General features: G+C 43.7%; 1 protein-coding gene across 5 annotated transcripts in view; it reads right to left on the bottom strand.

The window, feature by feature from the left end:
• Positions 1 to 1,725: 1,725 nt before the first annotated feature.
• LOC113447202 (nucleoplasmin-like) overlaps positions 1,726 to 17,978 on the bottom strand; it is a 22,513-nt gene continuing 6,260 nt past the window's right edge. For 3 of the 5 annotated variants that reach the window (XM_087938908.1, XM_026717244.2, XM_087938911.1), the window contains 6 exons: positions 14,486 to 14,567; positions 8,832 to 8,914; positions 6,657 to 6,776; positions 6,094 to 6,187; positions 3,416 to 3,525; positions 1,726 to 1,860 (listed from right to left, as the gene is read on the bottom strand). In XM_087938908.1, coding sequence (XP_087795034.1) covers positions 1,834 to 1,860; positions 3,416 to 3,525; positions 6,094 to 6,187; positions 6,657 to 6,776; positions 8,832 to 8,914; positions 14,486 to 14,567 — 516 coding nt within the window. In that variant the 3' untranslated portion in view covers positions 1,726 to 1,833. The remainder of the gene's footprint in view (positions 1,861 to 3,415; positions 3,526 to 6,093; positions 6,188 to 6,656; positions 6,777 to 8,831; positions 8,915 to 14,485; positions 14,568 to 17,978) is intronic. The other 2 variants (XM_087938907.1, XM_087938912.1) reach the window with 1 other exon arrangement.

Genomic DNA, 17,978 nt, shown 5'->3' with positions numbered 1-17,978 from the left:
CCCTTCAACATTCTGAACTAAGTAAAAGATAATGCATCAGATGGTTATCAGTCATGCTATCCTGCAAAAATGAACATATACTTGTTCATCTGTACCACAAGGTTGACTGGCAATGCTAGCAATCCTAATTCCACATATATCACTGCCCTAGCTTTAGATTTAGGCCTTGTTCACAAATTGTGTTCAACCATAACATGGTTTGATTGATTTTTAGTACAGCAACTGATATGAGCCCAGCCCATATACTTTGTAAGACATGTCTTTAAGCTCCATCTCCTTTGGTGACTTTCTCAGAATTGACACATTGAGAAACTACTGGGATTACAACAACATAAATTCTCAAAGCTGCTGGCTCCAAATTCTAAGAGAAGAAGGAATCCAAGACATAATTACCTAGCATTCTGCTTACAATAGCCCTATCATTGGCCAATGGCAAACTTCCACAATTTTTAATAGATGTTTTGTAGTACAAATTCAGGTGATTCCTATCCAAAGTGTTGAAGCTACAGACACCCTACCCCAATCAAAATATAGAACACTACATTAGTTGGTCTATCAAGACATCATGTTCTAAACCAGTTTGCTGTTCTTAATATATTGCCACTAATGCAGATGGATTTAATGTTAGATGGGACTTAGTTGTTTATTCACAATGAAACTAAGATTGTATTGTTTCTTGCCTTTGTGGTTAGGTGGCCAGCACTCAGTTAAATGCCAATTACTGGGCAATGCCAAGAGTGATGCTTTTAGAAGTATTTAATAGGTTACATGGGAACAGAATTTTAATTCAACAGGGTTCTTAATCTACTAGGAACAATAAAGGGGAAAATTTCCCTTTGGATTGAAGAGAAAGATGTTTAATTACTATTTTTAATTACCTATAGAACCTCAGGTTGTGCATTCCTGGGATAAACTTAGTTTGGGATGAGAAATGGTGAAGATGTTGGGGAAGAAATGGAAAGAAGAATAGACCAATGAAAAGTAGACACATTAGTTGACAGTTCTTCTCTTAAATGACACAAAGTCTGGGAAGAAGAATTTCAACTCATTCCAAGAAGAGGGGAGGGAGGGGAGCGGGGGAGGGAGGAAGCCTTCTCGGACAGTTTCAACATTGTTTATTGACCTCTAGCTAAGCATTAAAGATACCATGCTAAAATCTATGTGGTTCTTGTCCAATTGAATGAGCTGGACAAGTGGAGTTCTAGGAGCCATGCCTGAGAATGTAGCAACCCTTTATTTAGCTTATATCATATAGTATGGCATATCCTATTATAAATATTAGATCTATGCTTAGGATCTCTCCAGACCAATATCATAGGGGGAACATTGGTAACTGACAAGGATATAGTCATGGACTGAATTAAAAGAAAACATAAGGCAGTTTTATTTCAGTTATAAACATTTTCCTTCAATTCACACAGAAGGTAATCTAAAGGAATGTAGGCTGGTCATCTGTATCTTGAGTATGTCCTGCTGTGATTAGGACTGCCCTACCCATTTTGCCAAATGGGGCCATAGACTTAGATGATGACCACCATTGTTCATGAATATGGGCAATAAAAAATGCTACCTACTTTCCACAGCATGCTTTCTTGCGTCTGATAAATAACATTGGCTTGAGTCACTATCAAAAAAAAAATAGTCACTGGTGATATCTTTAGCACCTGCCTTTCCCAACCACCCATCCAAAAAGGAGACTATGGTAGACCCACAAGCAACAATTGCTTTTACTGCAATACATTTTTAATCAGGCTTCTTTAGAATAATCCATCAGCAGGAACCAATCCAAACTCGATTCTTTGGCAGGTCTCCTTCAGATAATACTTGCTGCAGCTAGGAAATTTGATTTGATGTCTCTTCCTATGGAAAAGAAATTCAAAGATCACTCACACAACCTACATCACAGAATTGTTGTTGTGTTGAAAATAGGAGGAGGGTGGATAATTAGGCATCCTTGGTGCCTTGAGTTATTGTTAAAAATAATAAAGGCAATATAAAAATAAATCAGGACTAGAACTCACAGCCTCCCAGATTCTAGCCTGATGCCTTAATACTACATCAAATACTACCTATGTTAAAATGAACTTCATAGTCTATACAAAGAACATTCCTTTTCCATCTCAAAGAAGGCAGCCAAGGAAAAATCATGCTCTACCAGAGGGAAAGCTAGAATTTTAAGAACTAGTCTTGATAATTTGTTTCCTTGGTCATAAATAATTGCTGTGGTGAATGTGGCTTATCCATCTTTATATTAAACTGCCCCTATCTCCCCTAGGTTGCATTCTGCTAAACCAGTGGAACCAAATCTACTTGTTTTTTTCCTAAGTAGATGAACACTTTTTTGGCAATGCTATTGAAAACCACTCACCAGTTTTATTTATTAAGAAAGCCAATGAAAATTATACAACATCTAGGGACTTTCTTGGAAATAAGGAGGATGCTGAACACTGATTCATTATTTCTCAGTACTAGCTCCATTATTATTTTTAACTGTAAACAAAAAAAAAGCCTAAAGCCAGAAGAAACAGGGAAGTTGGTGAGTTCTGTGGTCACCATATTGTCTAGGACAGACACTAACTCTTGTCCTTCCCTTTCAACTAGCATATGAGAAATTACATGTACTTTTTCTGTCTCCTGATTAGTAATCAGTATGTAAGACACCCTATCTTTGCAATGATTTGCAGAGACATTATTATAGTTTGCTGTCTTTGAACTCAATAGCACCCTAAGGCCAATTAGAGAGATTGTGGTGATGAGCTCTTTATGTAGATGGAGAGCAATTAAGCATCAGGATGCAAACATTAATATATTAAAGGAATAAGGTTTATTTATTTAGAAAATTTATATATAACTATCTTAAATACAGGTAGTCCTCAACTTACAACCACAATTGAGCTCAAAATTTCTCTTGTTAAGTGAGACATTTGTTAAGTGAGTTTTGCCCCATTTTACAACTTTGCCCCATGTTTCTTGCCTCCGTTGTTAAGTGAATCACTGCAGTTGGTAAGTTAGTAACTCAGATGTTAAGTAAATCTGACTTCCCCATTGAATTTGCTTGTCAGAAGGTCACAAAAGGTGATCATATGATCTTGGGACATGGCAATATGGTCATAAATATGAACCAATTGCCAAATATCTGGATTTTGATCACATGATCATGGGGCTACTGGAAAAGTCACAAGTCATTTTTTTCAATGCTATTGTAACTTTGAACATTCAGTAAACAAACTGTTGTAAGTCAAGGACTACCTGTACATAACTCTGGACTGGGAATAATATAGGTTGATAGATTTTAGATTTTTTTTAAAGGTGGTAGAAAAGTCTGCAAAAGTAAGAAACTTAGCACAACTGAACTTTATCAATCCATCCACCCTGACTATGGAAACCCATCATCCACAAAATCAACCTAACTCACAGCTGGCATCTCCGGACTTGGTATTTCTTCTTCATCAAAACTATCCTCATCAACATCAGCATCATCTGGAATATCATCATCTGTCGGCTCGTAGTCAGAGTCATCTTCCACTTGCAGGAGAGAATTGCAAGGTAGTACTAAACATAACATCCACCACCACTGGGCCCCTTTAAAGAGCATCCCCTCCTTTCCCTTAGCACCCAAAAACGCTCTGGACCACCAGCAAGAGATGTCTGAAAGCAGCGTGCCTAGCGGTACCCTTAAGGAGGCAGCTGGTAAACCTTCCTCTGACCACCGTTATTTCAGCCACCGTCCTCAGCACCAACAAGAGTTCTGTGACAGTTAAAATGAATCCATGGGGAGGAGCAGCAGAATGGAAGCCAGAGCAGCATGATGTCACAAAGACAGCTAAAGCTGGGTTTTTTTAAAAAGGCTGGGAGGAAAGCAGAGAATAACAGAATAACCAACGGACCTTGGAGGTCTTCTAGTCCAATCCCCTGCTCAAGCAGGAGACCCTATACAATACAGACAAGTGGCTGTCCACTCTCTTCTTAAAAGCCCCCAGCGATGGAGAACCCACAACTTCTGAAGGCAAGTTATTCCACTGGTTAATTGTTCTCAATGTTAGGAAATTTCTCCTTGGTTCTAGGTTGCTTCTTTTCTTGATTAGTTGCCATCCATTTTTCTTGTCTTGCCTTTCAGTGCTTTGGAAAATAGGTTGACCGTTCTTCTTTGTGGCAGCTCCTCAAATATTGGATCACTGCTATCATGTCACCCCTAGTGCTTCCTTTCACTAGACTAGACAAACCCAATTTGTTCTGCATATGCTCCAGGCCCCTAATAAATGGTTGTCCAATCCAGGTTTCATAGGAGTAGTCTCAGATTTTAGGAGTAAGGTTCATGAATTTGAATTTCAAACTATTTATTTTTATTCATATGTAAAGGGTTGTTCAGGATGCCCTTCTAACCCACTCTTGGTTTCATTCCTCATAGCAAAACCTCTCAATAGTAGCTTCAATACTGTTTTAATCCCTTTTATTATATTTGTAGTACATGGTCTGTCTTTACCTAGCAATATTTCCAGTTGACCAAATATTAAATTTAATAAATATTAAATAAAATAAATTGATATATAAAATGCAAGAGTGTTAGTCTTTTTTATTTTATTTTTAAGACACTTTTTAAAATGTCTTCTTTGTTGTGTCGCTTTTTCTTCTTTTGCTTTTTAAAAATATTTTGGCATTTTGTATTTTAAGCTTTGAATAAAGTAAAAATTTCAGTTAAAAAACGAAAAATAATCGCTTTATAGATAAGACTGTATAAAGATACCTGACTTGTTCTTCTATACCAATGTGAAAGGTGCTATTGACATGTTTTCATTACTAGCAATAAGAACAAAATCATGGAAATATCTAAAATAAGGATCTAAGTAATGTTAGAAAAATTAACATATAAACTGAAACCAGTTGAAGAAGAGAAAGGATGTTGATTTCTGCATGGTATGATTTTATAAGGCACACATGCATGGGTATTACTTGCTTGTAAAATGTTAAAATTTTTGTTCGTCTTAAATATTACAGTTTGTACAGCTGTTAACATTTAACAACTCAAAATCTGAGTGTGTAGGTCACTTTCCTTAGCAAGAAAACACATTAAATTTCAATATCGTTTAGATTATTGGTTTAGCTATGCACTGCTTTGAATAGGAAGTTTACAAATGGTTCATAAACTGGATGAAGAATAAAGTATTACATTTCCCTGTAGAAGGGAGAAAAAAAAAAGCAACAGATGCCTGCAAGAAAGTAAGTTAAATAATGATTTTTCCCCATATCCTAAAACCCAGCTAGCTGAACAAATTAGATCACACAGGGGGTGTTTAACCATTCTTTTCATACTCATAAAATCAGCATGCCTGTATTTGTCAGTTGCAGTTAGTGTGGAGAAGCAGCTTACAAAGACATGGTGGTTTTTTTAAAAAAAAGCCCAAACTTTGGAAAAGATTAGACACTCCTTCTCCTGTCTATCACTTCAATTGATAATCTCTCCCCCACCAAAAACCTTTGATTTCTTTTTTAAAAAAGAAAGCAACGTCTAGATAGTGCTATTTCATAACGCAATTACAGATAACCCCTCAAAGAATACATATCAGCCTTTCCCAATTTTGTAATTAGACCAAAACATCAATCATAACTTTCTTGTGATGATGGGATTAAGGGTTTGCTCCACTTAAGGGACTTCAGGTTGAGGAAGGTTGACATGCATGGTCTTAAAAAGCCATCATAGATTCATATATTAATTGTGTCAATCATACTTACTTTTTCCATTCCATTCCTACACTGGTATCTGGAGGCTGTATCCAGCTATTGCCAATGTTGCATTGAGCAATCATTAATTCACAACAAAAATTGCATGGATTAACTGTCACGGTGTTTTAGCTGCTGCTACATATATCCTCTGAAGATACAAATATATTCTCCCCATACCATGTATATTTTTACATGAAATTTAAAAAACTATTCTTAGTTGTTATCTAGATATATAGATTCAGTCCTCTACATCTCCTGGTGGTTTGAATTTCTACACACAGACTCCAAGTCACATCTTCTGATGTAATTATCTACTCACTACTTCCCAGTCTATTCTCACACATGCACTGAAAAGACATGGCTTCTACTTACAGATCAGGTGCTGCCCGTGGAGATATACTGGGCCCATTCCCGATTTTAGGATAAAAGAAACGGGGGGAAGCAATTCAAAGCCATCAAGACACACCTGTTATAAAAAACAGATGGCATGTTTCAGAATGCTGTTGATATATTACATTGCTGTTTGTACGTACACTGAGAACTTCTGCACCAGAGACAAATTACTCTGTGTGTCTAACCACACTTCATCAATAAAGTGTTCTGTTCTGCTGTGTTCCATTCGGTTGTGTTCTGTTTATTCTATTCTATTTCTATTTCCATTCTGCACATTACGTTACGTTACGTTACGTTACTAGCTGGGACAACATGTCCAAATAATTTTACATCAGATGTTGCCTAGTCGATAGCTCCCTAATGCACTTTAAGATATGAGTGCCTAGAAAACTACCTCTCCAAAACATGTCCAAATTGTTAGGAAGACTTCTGAACCATTTATGAAGTATGCACAGAATATAAATTACATTAAAATAGTGTAAGTTATTTAATATAAATTTAAAATAACATAACACCTCCCCCCGCATTCCCCTATGCATTACCATTGGTAAGACAGGATGTTTCAGTGTGACAATGGGTACTGGCTCAGGAGCACTGGCCATGTTTCTGGACTCGACAGCCACCACATGGGTCTCATCATCAGCATCTTCCCCCAGGGACACCTTGATGATAAGAAACAAAAAACAACCTGCAGTCCTTTCTGAGCATTTATGTAGCAGCTTTTACAGATTTTCAGGGCTGTCCCGGAGCCTCCACAAACCTTCCTGAATGTCACTGTCTACCATTCTTCAGAGAATGCAGAATGGGGAGCATTTTCAAAAACAGAAGCATTGTTTAAGGCCCCCACAAACATTGTTGGACTACAGCTCCCGTCATTATTATTTTTTTTTTTTTGCAATTGGCTATGTTGGCTGGGGAGAGTAGGAATTGGTATCTATGAAAATCTGGAAGGATACGCATTCCCCATAATTAGTTTATGAAAAGGAAAACTTTCCAATAAAATGTGAAGAATTATGTCTAGAGGTTGGAACAATATGGGAAAGTTATTGTTGGAAATCTTGATGCTCCCTGAACTTAGTTGATTGCTTGCAACTGTTTTACTATCTGCATACAAGTACTTCTCAACTTACAACAGTTCATTTAGTGACTGTTTGAAGTTACAATGGCACTGAAAAAAATAGAATGGAATGGAATGGAATGGGAATGGGAAAGGGAAAGGGTAAAGGAAATGGAAATGGAAATGGAAATGGAATTCTTTATTGGCCAACTGTGATTGGACACACAAGGAATCTGTCTTGGTGCAAATGCTCTCAGTGTACATAAAAGAAAAGACACATTCATCAGGTATCATAAGGCACAACACTTAATAATACTCATAGGGTACAATAAGCAATCAAATCATACTAGGAAACAGTCAATATAGATTGTAAGGATACAAGCGACAAAGTTATAGTCATACAGTCACACGTGGGTGGGGAGGCGCGATAAGGAGTGATGAGAAGATTAACAGTAACATAGTGCAGACTTTGTAAATAGTTGGACAGTGTTGAGGGAATTATTTGTTTAGCAGAGGGACTTAAAAAGTGACTTATGTTATGACCATTTTTCACACTTATGACCATTGCAGCATCCCCATGGTCACATGATTCACATTCAGTTGTTTGATAACTGACTCACATTTATGATGGTTACAGTGTCCTAGAGTCATGTGATCCCCCTTTGGGACCTTCTGACAAGTAAAGATTCATTTAACAACCACATTACTAATTTAAGAACTGCATTGATTCACTTAACAATGGTGGCGAGAAAAGTTGAGATATGAGGCAAAACTCACTTAACAAATTTCTCACTTAGCAACATAAATTTTGGGCCTAATTGCAATCATAAGTTGAGGACTACCTGTATAAACAGGGAAAAAACCCACAGTCACTAAATGTCTGGGTAGATTCTCAGTCATCCAAGTCTAGCTGTCCCAAAAGTGCTTTTTCAAAAACTTTATTTTTCCTTGAAGTCCTTTCTCTTCTCATCCAAGCAGCTCTTTCAGTTCTTTTCCAAAAGCACCTTTGGGATAACCATGATCTAGATGACTGAGAATCTCCATAGCAGAGGTGGTTTTCAGCAGGTTCTGACCAGTTCTAGAGAACCAATAGCGGAAATTTTGAGTAGTTTGGAGAACTGGCAAATCCCACCTCTGACTGGCCCCGCCTCTATCTATTCTCCGCCTCCCATTGAGTCCCAGCTGATTGGCTGGGTCTTCTTTTGTTGCTCTGCACAGGAGAATGGAGCTGGAAAGCAGGTTAGTGGGGTGGGGAGGGAATGGGGATTTTGCAGTAACCTTCCCCTGCCACGCCCACCAAGCCATGCCCACCAAGCCACACCTACAGAACCAGTAGCAAAATTGTTTAAATCCTACCACTGCTCTATAGACATCCAAGAAACTTCACTGGTTTTGACAGGATGGTGAGGCTATGAAGATAATAGTTCTGACAGGATTTGGGAGGGGGAAGTTGGAAGGATCATATTTATTTGCAGCCATCTGGTCCTAGCACACTTCTTGAGAGTTCTTCAGGCCACTTGGGGGTTTATCTGATCTCACACTCACTAGCATTGATGACATTACCTAATCAGGTAATGAAATGGTTGCAGGCAAACACCCAAGCTCAGGGAGCACCAAGTTCAACTCTGACCTACAGAGGTTCTCTTCTGTTGAAACTTACTGTCCTCAAATATACCAAGTGTTCTAATAAGTCATCATCTTCTTTCACTGTGCATCTCCGGGTGGTATGATTCAATTCACAACCTATACAGAGAAATCATTAAACCATATAGAAAATAGAAAAAAGAAAAATAGAAAAGGATAGCATTTACCAAAAGATATATTTACCTGCTGGGCTAAGCTAAAAATGTATTTTGCATGTTTTCTTGAGTTTTTTACTCAATCTGATCAATTCTCTCTCTCTCTCTCCCCACCCCTCTAAATAAAGAGGGGGAAAAAATATGAAGCCCTTCTTTTTGAGAGAGGGAGTTTTGCCACCTGTTCTGTATTAGCATTCGCAGAGAAACCCGCACCCGATTGGCCCGCCTGAACTGAAGCCCGATTGGCTGACTGCCGGGCCGTGATTGGAGCGCCACGAATCTCCCGCGATTGGCGAGCCGATCGCGGAAATTGCGCTGCCATTGGCCGCCGAGCCGCCGGCCGGCAGTATAAAGCCAAGCGGTTTTACACAGTTACTTTGTCCATAACTAGAGCTGAATAAAAAGAGCTGAATGTTCACTTGCGTCTCGCCTCTTTGTGACCCGATCCCGGATCCAACACTGGCGACGAAGGTGGGATCGTGAGGCGAGGACCAACTAGCACGTGGCACCGGTGACCCGCATCTACAAGATGGCCAGTACCGTACCACCCGCTCCTTTCGACCCAGCGACCGAAGACTGGGAATCCTATATTGATCGATTCCAGATGTTTCTGGAATGCAGCAATCTCAAGGACGCCAACGGCCAGAGGAAGCGGGCAGTATTCCTAACGCACTGCGGGCCGCAGTGTTTAAAATGGCCAAGGCACTCGCAAGGCCCACAGACGTTAAGGAGATGGATTGGGCTGATCTCGAGCCCATCCTGCGCCGCCATTACGCCCCACCGTGCCGATCCTCATCCGCAGGTATGACTTCTACCGCCGGGACCAACGCGAAGGCGAGTCCATCAGCGATTTTGTGGCCCAGCTGCGGAACATGGGCGGACCGTGTGAGTTCCCCGAACTGGACCAAGCGATCCGGGACCGACTCGCCCTCGGACTCCGAGATCCCGCGCTGCAGAGCCGACTGATGGCCAAGGGCAACATCTCCTCGCCGATGCCCTCGCCGAGGCCACCGCAGCCGAGGCCACCCGCCTGTCCGCAGCCCGGATGAGACAAACCAACGCGCCGGAACGGCCATCCACCGATGAGGCATCCCCAGCCGCCGCGAAGCCCCGAGACACCAGCCAGCGGGAAACGACCGCACACCATGGCGACCTCGAATCCCCGCCAGACACCGAGGATGAGGACGAAGAGATCCATCGGTTGCAGACCGAACGTGATCGCCGAGACCACCGGAGTCGTAAGTCGGGGTTCCGTGCGCTGAGTGCGGCGGCGATCACCCCGCTCCGAATGCCGCTTCTCGACGCCATTTGCAGGCATTGCGAGAAGCGGGGCACATCGCCAAGGTGTGCCGGAACAAGAAGAGCTATAGCCCGCGCCGCCGAGGCGGCAGCCCACGCCGACGAGACGGCACCCCACCCAGGCACCGAGACCGACCCGCGGAGAGCCGGTGGAGCCGCGACAACCGGAGCCGACGACTCAGCGAGGCACAGCGGCGCGAAGAAACCCATCAGACGGTCGTCATCGGCCACTCATCAACCACCGACGCCCGGAAGGTGCACGTGGCCCTGAGCATCGAGGACAGGCCCTGCGAGATGGAGGTGGACTCCGGTCCTTCCTCTCAATGGTATCATGGCGCACAATCAAGCGCCTGGTCCCGACCATCCGCCGCAACGAGCTGGACGACCAGAAGCTAATCCTGAAAGACTATCAGGGAAATCGCATCCCTGTAGTTGGCATCGGGCACTTCAAGGTAACATTCAAGAACCACACTGACATCCTGCCGCTCACGATAGTGGACCGGGACCGCCCCAGCCTGCTCGGCCTACAATGGTTTGCCCCGCCGGCATCGAGTAACCGGCATCCACCGCACGGACACGACCGACTGGGAAGCGACCCGTGAGGGACTTCCAGGAAGTCTTCGACAACTCGCTAGGCAAGTACCGTGGGCCCCTATATCGCTCAACCTTAACCCCAACGTCGCGCCCATCCGCCTTAAGCCTCGGCGAGTGCCTTTTGCGCTCAAACCAAAAATTGACGAGCAACTAGACAAGCTCGTCGCGCAGGGGGTGCTTGAACCCATCGACCATGCCCGTTGGGAGACGCCCATAGTCACCCCCATCAAGCCCGACGGCTCTATTAGAATATGCGGGACTATAAGGCCACCCTTAATCACGCGCTACAACAAAGCGCCTACCCCGTCCCAGTGGTGCAGCACCTCCTGCATTCACTGGGGAGGCCGGGTCTTCGCAAAACTCGACTTGGCACAAGCCTACCAGCAACTGCCGGTCGACGCGAGACCGCAGAAGCGCAAACGATTGTCACACACCGGGGGCTTTTCGCTGCAACCGACTCCAGTTCGGAGTCAGCGTCGCCCGGGATCTTCCAAAGCCTCATGGAGAGGCTCCTCCAGGGCATCAAAGGGTGGTTCCATACTTTGACGACGTGCTGATCGCAGCCGCCGACAGAGAACAATTGGAGATCCGTTTAAGGGCGGTACTTAACAAATTCAAAAACGCCGGCCTTAAAGTCAAAAGGGACAAATGCCAACTACACACCGAGAGGGTCGAATTCCTGGGCTACCTTCTGGACCGGCACGGAATACACCCGACCGGGAAGAAACTCAGGGCCATCAAGGAAGCCCCCACACCAACCAACAAGGCGGAGCTTCAAGCATTTCTGGGGTTACTTAACTTTTACAATGTTTTCCTACCCCAGAAGGCGACCGTGGCGGAACCCCTACACCGGCTACTCGATAAGGCGGCCACCTGGACCTGGGGAAAGCGGGAAGAGACTGCGCTCCAGCGAACCAAGGACTTACTAACATCAGACGCGGTTTTAATTCAATACAGCGAAACCCTCCCGCTTTCAGTGACATGCGACGCCTCACCCTTCGGTATAGGAGCAGTCCTCAGCCACACCCTACCTGACGGGACGGAAGCACCCATCGCTTTCTTCTCCCGGACACTAGCAAAACCGGAAAGAAACTACAGTCAGCTAGACAAAGAGGCCCTCGCCATCGCCGCTGGAATTAAAAGATTCCACGAATACCTTTACGGCAGGAACTTCTCAATCATAACGGACCACAAGCCCCTGCTCGAATACTCGCAGGGAACAAGGCCACCCCAAACATCCTATCGCCCGGATGACAAGGTGGTCCGAATTCCTCGCAGCATACTCCTACGAACTCTCACACCGACCCGGTAAGGCAATCCTACACGCGGACGCACTAAGCCGGGCACCACTACCGGACGAGATGACGACCCAGCACCCACAACGCACGACTCTGCAGATCGAGACCATGCCATGCCCGCTCTTAACCGCGCCAGACATTGCCCATGAAACAAATAAAGACAAACGGCTGGCGCGGATACTGAGCTGGGTAGAGCGGGATGGCCAGAAGATGAAGGCAACGAATATTTTAAACCCTTCAGAAACCGCCAAACTGAGCTGTTCTCACAAAAGGGCTGCATTCTCTGGGGTGACCGGTAGTCATACCGGAAGCACTGCGAGACAGAGTGTTGACATTGCTGCACGAGGGACACCCGGGATCGTCAAGATGAAAGCCCTGGCCAGGAGCTACGCTTGGTGGCCAGGGATGGACAAACAAATAGAAACTTGGGTCGCGGGTGCAGAAAGTGCCAAGAGTCAAGAGCCAACCCCCGCCGCTCCAATCCGGGAGTGGGAAACCCCGAGAGGACCATGGTCGCGTTGCACATAGACTTCGCCGGACCAACCAAGGGGTATACATTCCTCATCACCGTAGACGCTTACTCCAACTGGTTGGAAGTAAGCACCATGAGAACAACAACAACGGAGGCGGTCATCGACAAACTCAACAAACTCTTCGCAACGCACGGGTTACCGGACGTCATAGTGTCGGACAACGGGCCCCAGTTCACGGCAATACCGTTTGAGAAGTACCTGGCCGAGCGGGGCATCAGACACGCCCTAACCTCGACGGCTCATCCGGCGGCGAATGGTAGGGCGGAACGAATGGTCCAATACACAAAAAGGCCATTCAGAAAATCGAAACCGCGACATCCAAGAAAAATAAACAAACTACTGTTCATTCAACACATCACGCCGAGCACAACAACGAACAAGAGCCCGGCAGAACTACTGATGGGGAGGAAACTACGATCCCCATTAGACCGCCTACACCCCACCTACAACCCAGAAAGACCCCGGACTCTTCCAGCCGGTACCGGTCATTCAACATCGGGATGCCGTCTACGCAAAAACTTCACGGAGACCTCTCTGGGTGCCCGCACAAATAACGCAGGTAACGGGACCCCGATCATACAGGCTACAAACTACAGACGGAAGAAGCTGGAAGCGGCACATCGACCAGCTACGGTCCAGACTAGCCTACAACACCCCCAGCGACCCAGCGACAACGACTGCCCAAGAGAGGAGAGAGGGAAGGGAAGCCTCAACCACCAACCTAGAAGCCAACAATAGACCAGAACCAACCGGGACACACACCCCAGCGCAAGCTGGACACCACCCACCTAATGACAGCAACGACCAAACAAACCAACCAGACTTACCTACAGACCTCGACGCGTCGCAGACGGGTTCTTCACCTGAGAGGTACAGCCAGGCCAGCTCCACCAACCCGGAAAGACCGAGCGAGAGCAGCCAGGGCCACAACTCGACCGACCCAGGAGACCCGGACGGGAGTTGCGGCGTCAGGCCTGGCCCACCTCACCAGGCGGTTCCATCAGCGGAGTGGAGAGCGACGCGGAGCCCGCCCGAACCGGCCAGCGACCTCACACAGACTGAACCGCGCAAGTCAACTAGGCAAACCCGTAGCCCCGCCTACCTGCGCGACTACGTCACAACACAGCGTCAGACGAAACCATGAGGGAGGGGTGTTCTGTATTAGCATTCGCAGAGAAACCCGCACCCGATTGGCCCGCCTGAACTGAAGCCCGATTGGCTGACTGCCGGGCCGTGATTGGAGCGCCACGAATCTCCCGCGATTGGCCGAGCCGATCGCGGAAATTCAGCGCTGCCATTGGCCGCCGAGCCGCGCCGGCAGTATAAAGCCAAGCGGTTTTACACAGTTACTTTGTCCATAACTAGAGCTGAATAAAAAGAGCTGAATGTTCACTTGCGTCTCGCCTCTTTTGTGACCCGATCCCGGATCCAACACCACCCATCTTAGTTAAAAGATGACTGAGGTCAGTAATTCTACAATATTCTGCAGTCTTTCAGAATTCTTATACTTCAGTAAATTGCCAAAGGGAGATATGAGATATTATGAAATTATTTATCTTTATCTCTTTTGGGGAGAAAAAAGAGGGGGGAAATTGCATCAGTATTTGGTTGCTGCATTTCTGCAGTGTAGCCTGAGATGATCTGAGATGCTCCAAATGGATAATAGTGAGGAAGGGATTTGACCAGTCTAATCTAGTGGCTTGGCTACCAATAATCTCAATTCATTTTTAAACAGCCCCAAGATTTAATAATAAAATGGCGTTCATTTTACTAGCCGCCAACAATTCTTACCCCACAAGAGAGAGACATGATTTCCTTCAGCAGAAGATGAATTTGAATTTGAGGAAAGCGAAGTCATCTTGTTTAGGTGAATCTGGAATAAGAAGGGCCAACAATGTCAAGGTGGAGAAGATCTGAAATTATCAGAGTACGATAACTTCAGAACTCCAGGAGAATTTAAGAAGGTCCCAACATATCTGGAGGAAAACAGGTTGATTAATGTTATCAACTTTTGCACTATTCATTCCCCAAGCTCTCTTGGGTAAATAACAGGGTGTACAGAGCTTTGAAGTCTTTGGTTGAAGTGCCTCTTCAAAATGCTTTGATGTTTGAGTAAAGTAGGTCCCAGGCTTGCTCAAAAGCCCTATTCACCAAAGTGGCAGGCTGATTGAGGTAGACTGACCCTCACCAGAGGCACCCGGAAGAGAGAGGGCCTCATCAGAGCAACCTCACTTTGCATATCTGTAGCACGTATTTCCAATGTATTATGCAGATTCATTCCATTTTCAGGGCTGCTTATTCTTCTTGCAGAATAATAGCTGCATTATCATATCAGCTTCACACATTGCATTCAAAATGTAAATTCCAGTCCACTTACAAAGGGTACTGAGCCCCCTGGTGGTCCATTAATGCAATTGCAAACTTCTATTTGCAAACAGCTTGTGTTGTTCAAAAGTAAACTTTCCTGGGATAGTTTCTGCAGCTGCTGGAGAGAATGCCCACCTCACCAGCATTCCACCCTGGGGGTGGATGGCATGGCTCTGTAGAGGGATTGACAGATACAGAATTGACTTGGCAGGAGATATGCCACCAAGGGAAAGCAGGCAAGCGTTTTTGCAATTTACCTTTGGTTCAGTTTTGTGGTGTGAAATCGAGTGCTGACCCTCCCTGTTAATGCCTAATAGCTAGCCAATGATTGCTTGGCCAGCAACTGGCAAGTTGTAATTGAAGATCTGCAGCACTGGCTGAGAGCTGACAATTAAAGACCCAATAGGCACTTGCTTCATTTCTTTTGTGAAATTGGAAAGCTTTGGTGAAAGAAAGTCATCTGAGGCAATGATCCATGGTTCATTTAACCTGGTTCATAAATAAGCCATACATAAGTGCATTCATCATATTGGATTAAAGCAGAAACTGTTCTCTGCTACCACAATGAATGGATTCAAACGGTTTCTAAGCCAGAATCAGCAACGCACATTATATCAGTATGAATCCAGTCTGTGTCTCTACCACTTTGAACCTAGATGTTTGCTTACTTGCTTAGTAATTGATAAGTGGGCCTCATCACCAGAGGAGTAGAAACTACTTGCATTTGCTACCTTAAAAACCTATTGTAAAGATCACAACTGTTTACAGTTGATTAGTAGCTGCATTCAGACAAAATGCCAACCATCTCTAGTTTTAACCTGGATTGTCTGGGAGACAAAGTTGTGCAAAACCAATCCAGTTTGTTTATTTAAGAATCAGTTTGTTACCTATTCATATTACAGATTGTCCTCAACTTATGACCATGATTGAGCCCAAAATTTGTGTTGCTAAGTGAGAAATGTATTGGGTGAATTTGCCCTGTTTTATGATTTTTCTCACCACGTTTAAGTTGAATCCCTGCAGTTCTTAAATGAGTAACACTCTCATTAAGTGAACCTGGTTTCTCTAATGACTTTGCTTCTCAGGAGGTCACAAAAGGGGATCACATAATTCTGTGACACTGCAACTGTCATAAATGTGAGTAGCTGTCAAGCATCCCAATGTAAATCATGTGGCCATAGGGATGCTGCAATGGCCATAAGTATGAAAAATGGTTATGTCACTTTTTTCAGTGCCATTGTAACTTTGAACGGTCATTAAATGAACTGTTGTAAGTCAAGCACTACCTTATGCTGTGAAGCATGGTACTGAATTCACCCACTTTGTGAGTTCTCAAAACACCTTGAATTGTGAATCAAAAACTAAGTACTTAGGACATGCTAAGACACACAATCACACACTGAAACAAAATTAGCACTAATCCAGCTCAACATATTGTCCAAATGCAACCTACTGGATCCTCTTTTGGTCTTCCAAACCATATTATGTGACCCTGGTGCTGTGTTGATTCAGTAATGAGCTAATCCAATAATCCAATAAAATATATTACAAGAGTATAGCCAGTGAGTAGCAATGCCAAGGAGTGTTTTAAAGTGCCTAGACATACTGTATATACTTAATATCCTAACAGATGTTACCATATTTTGATATAGAAGGGGTATCATAGTTACCAGAAATAAAGTTTTCATCTTATTTTTAGTAGCGCTCAGATTTCACAGCACTTTGTTTTCTAAACTGCTTTTCAAGGGAGAAGAAAAAAGCCTCATTGAAGAAGACTGCAGTAAAAGTGCAAAAAACCCTCTGTTCTGAATTTGCATGACAACCTACAATTAAATAAAAGTGTTTTCTATTTCTAAATTCATGCCACACACTGAACTATGAGCTTACTGTGCAAAAAGTGGGTTTGTACAACATTCACTAATTGGAAATGTTCAATATGGGTCAGTATGTCATATGAACACAGCTGAGGCCAAGCAAAATACTACAGAAAGTTATTTAGGGTCCAGGGTAGGAAGTACAGAAAAATAAGACACTTTTAAATGTAAACAAGCATAAATTTAGGATACTAATACCATGCATACTCTCACTCTTAACATATACAGCCCATGAATTGCTAAACAAATCCAAACAAACATAACCATAGTTCTTCACCAAATGGTGCATTGAATATATTCCTAATATTATCTCATAGAATAATTTCTTTGGAAGGGATTGACATATAACACAAACCAAGCTACAGCAAACATATAAACAATATTTTAGAAAACCACACCCTTAACAATATATCAGCCATAGCAAGCTACTTACAGAATTAATAGAGCATTAAAAACTTGGGCAGTTTTACGTAAAACTGCTTTTATGCTCCACCTTTTTTCTGTTCTAAGATGTGGAGCCACACCCCAGGTGTTACAAGCCGGTAGCTTTAAATTACCTCTCCATAAAGTTGTGTAACTTTACTTCCTCTTTTTTTAACATAAACTCAATAGCATGAAGGAAACTGCTTAAAATTTGCTTGGTTTACAAGTTAATCTCTGTTTGGCAGCGTTTGGCCCTAATATTGTCAGGATGAGCCTCATTTGCTTGCTATTTCATGCAGGTTTCTATGTGCTGAGTTGGAAAGCCCTAATTTCCCAGGTGCTATTAAACTGCACTTCCCAGGAGCCTCAACCGGCATAGCTAGTGGTGCAAGAGTCTGCAATGTAGTTCAGCAGCATCTACCGTCATCAGGTGTCCTGTTCTTCTGAAGAATGTATTGATTTGGGGGGTTGGTAGTCGTGGTTAAGACATCAAGCTAGAATCTGGGAGTCTTTGAGTTTTGGGCACAAAGCCACTTGAGTGACCTTGTGCCAGCCAATTTTTTCAGCCCTAGGAAAAAGATAATGGCAAACTAGTTCTGAAAAACCTTTCAAGAAAATTA

Source organism: Pseudonaja textilis, chromosome 9 (genome assembly GCF_049901715.1).
Source record: "Pseudonaja textilis isolate UNSWEBS1 chromosome 9, rPseTex1.2, whole genome shotgun sequence".
Lineage (NCBI taxonomy): Eukaryota > Metazoa > Chordata > Lepidosauria > Squamata > Elapidae > Pseudonaja > Pseudonaja textilis.
Note: the sequence above shows the minus strand (reverse complement) of the source record. Positions and strands in the feature narration are given on the sequence as shown.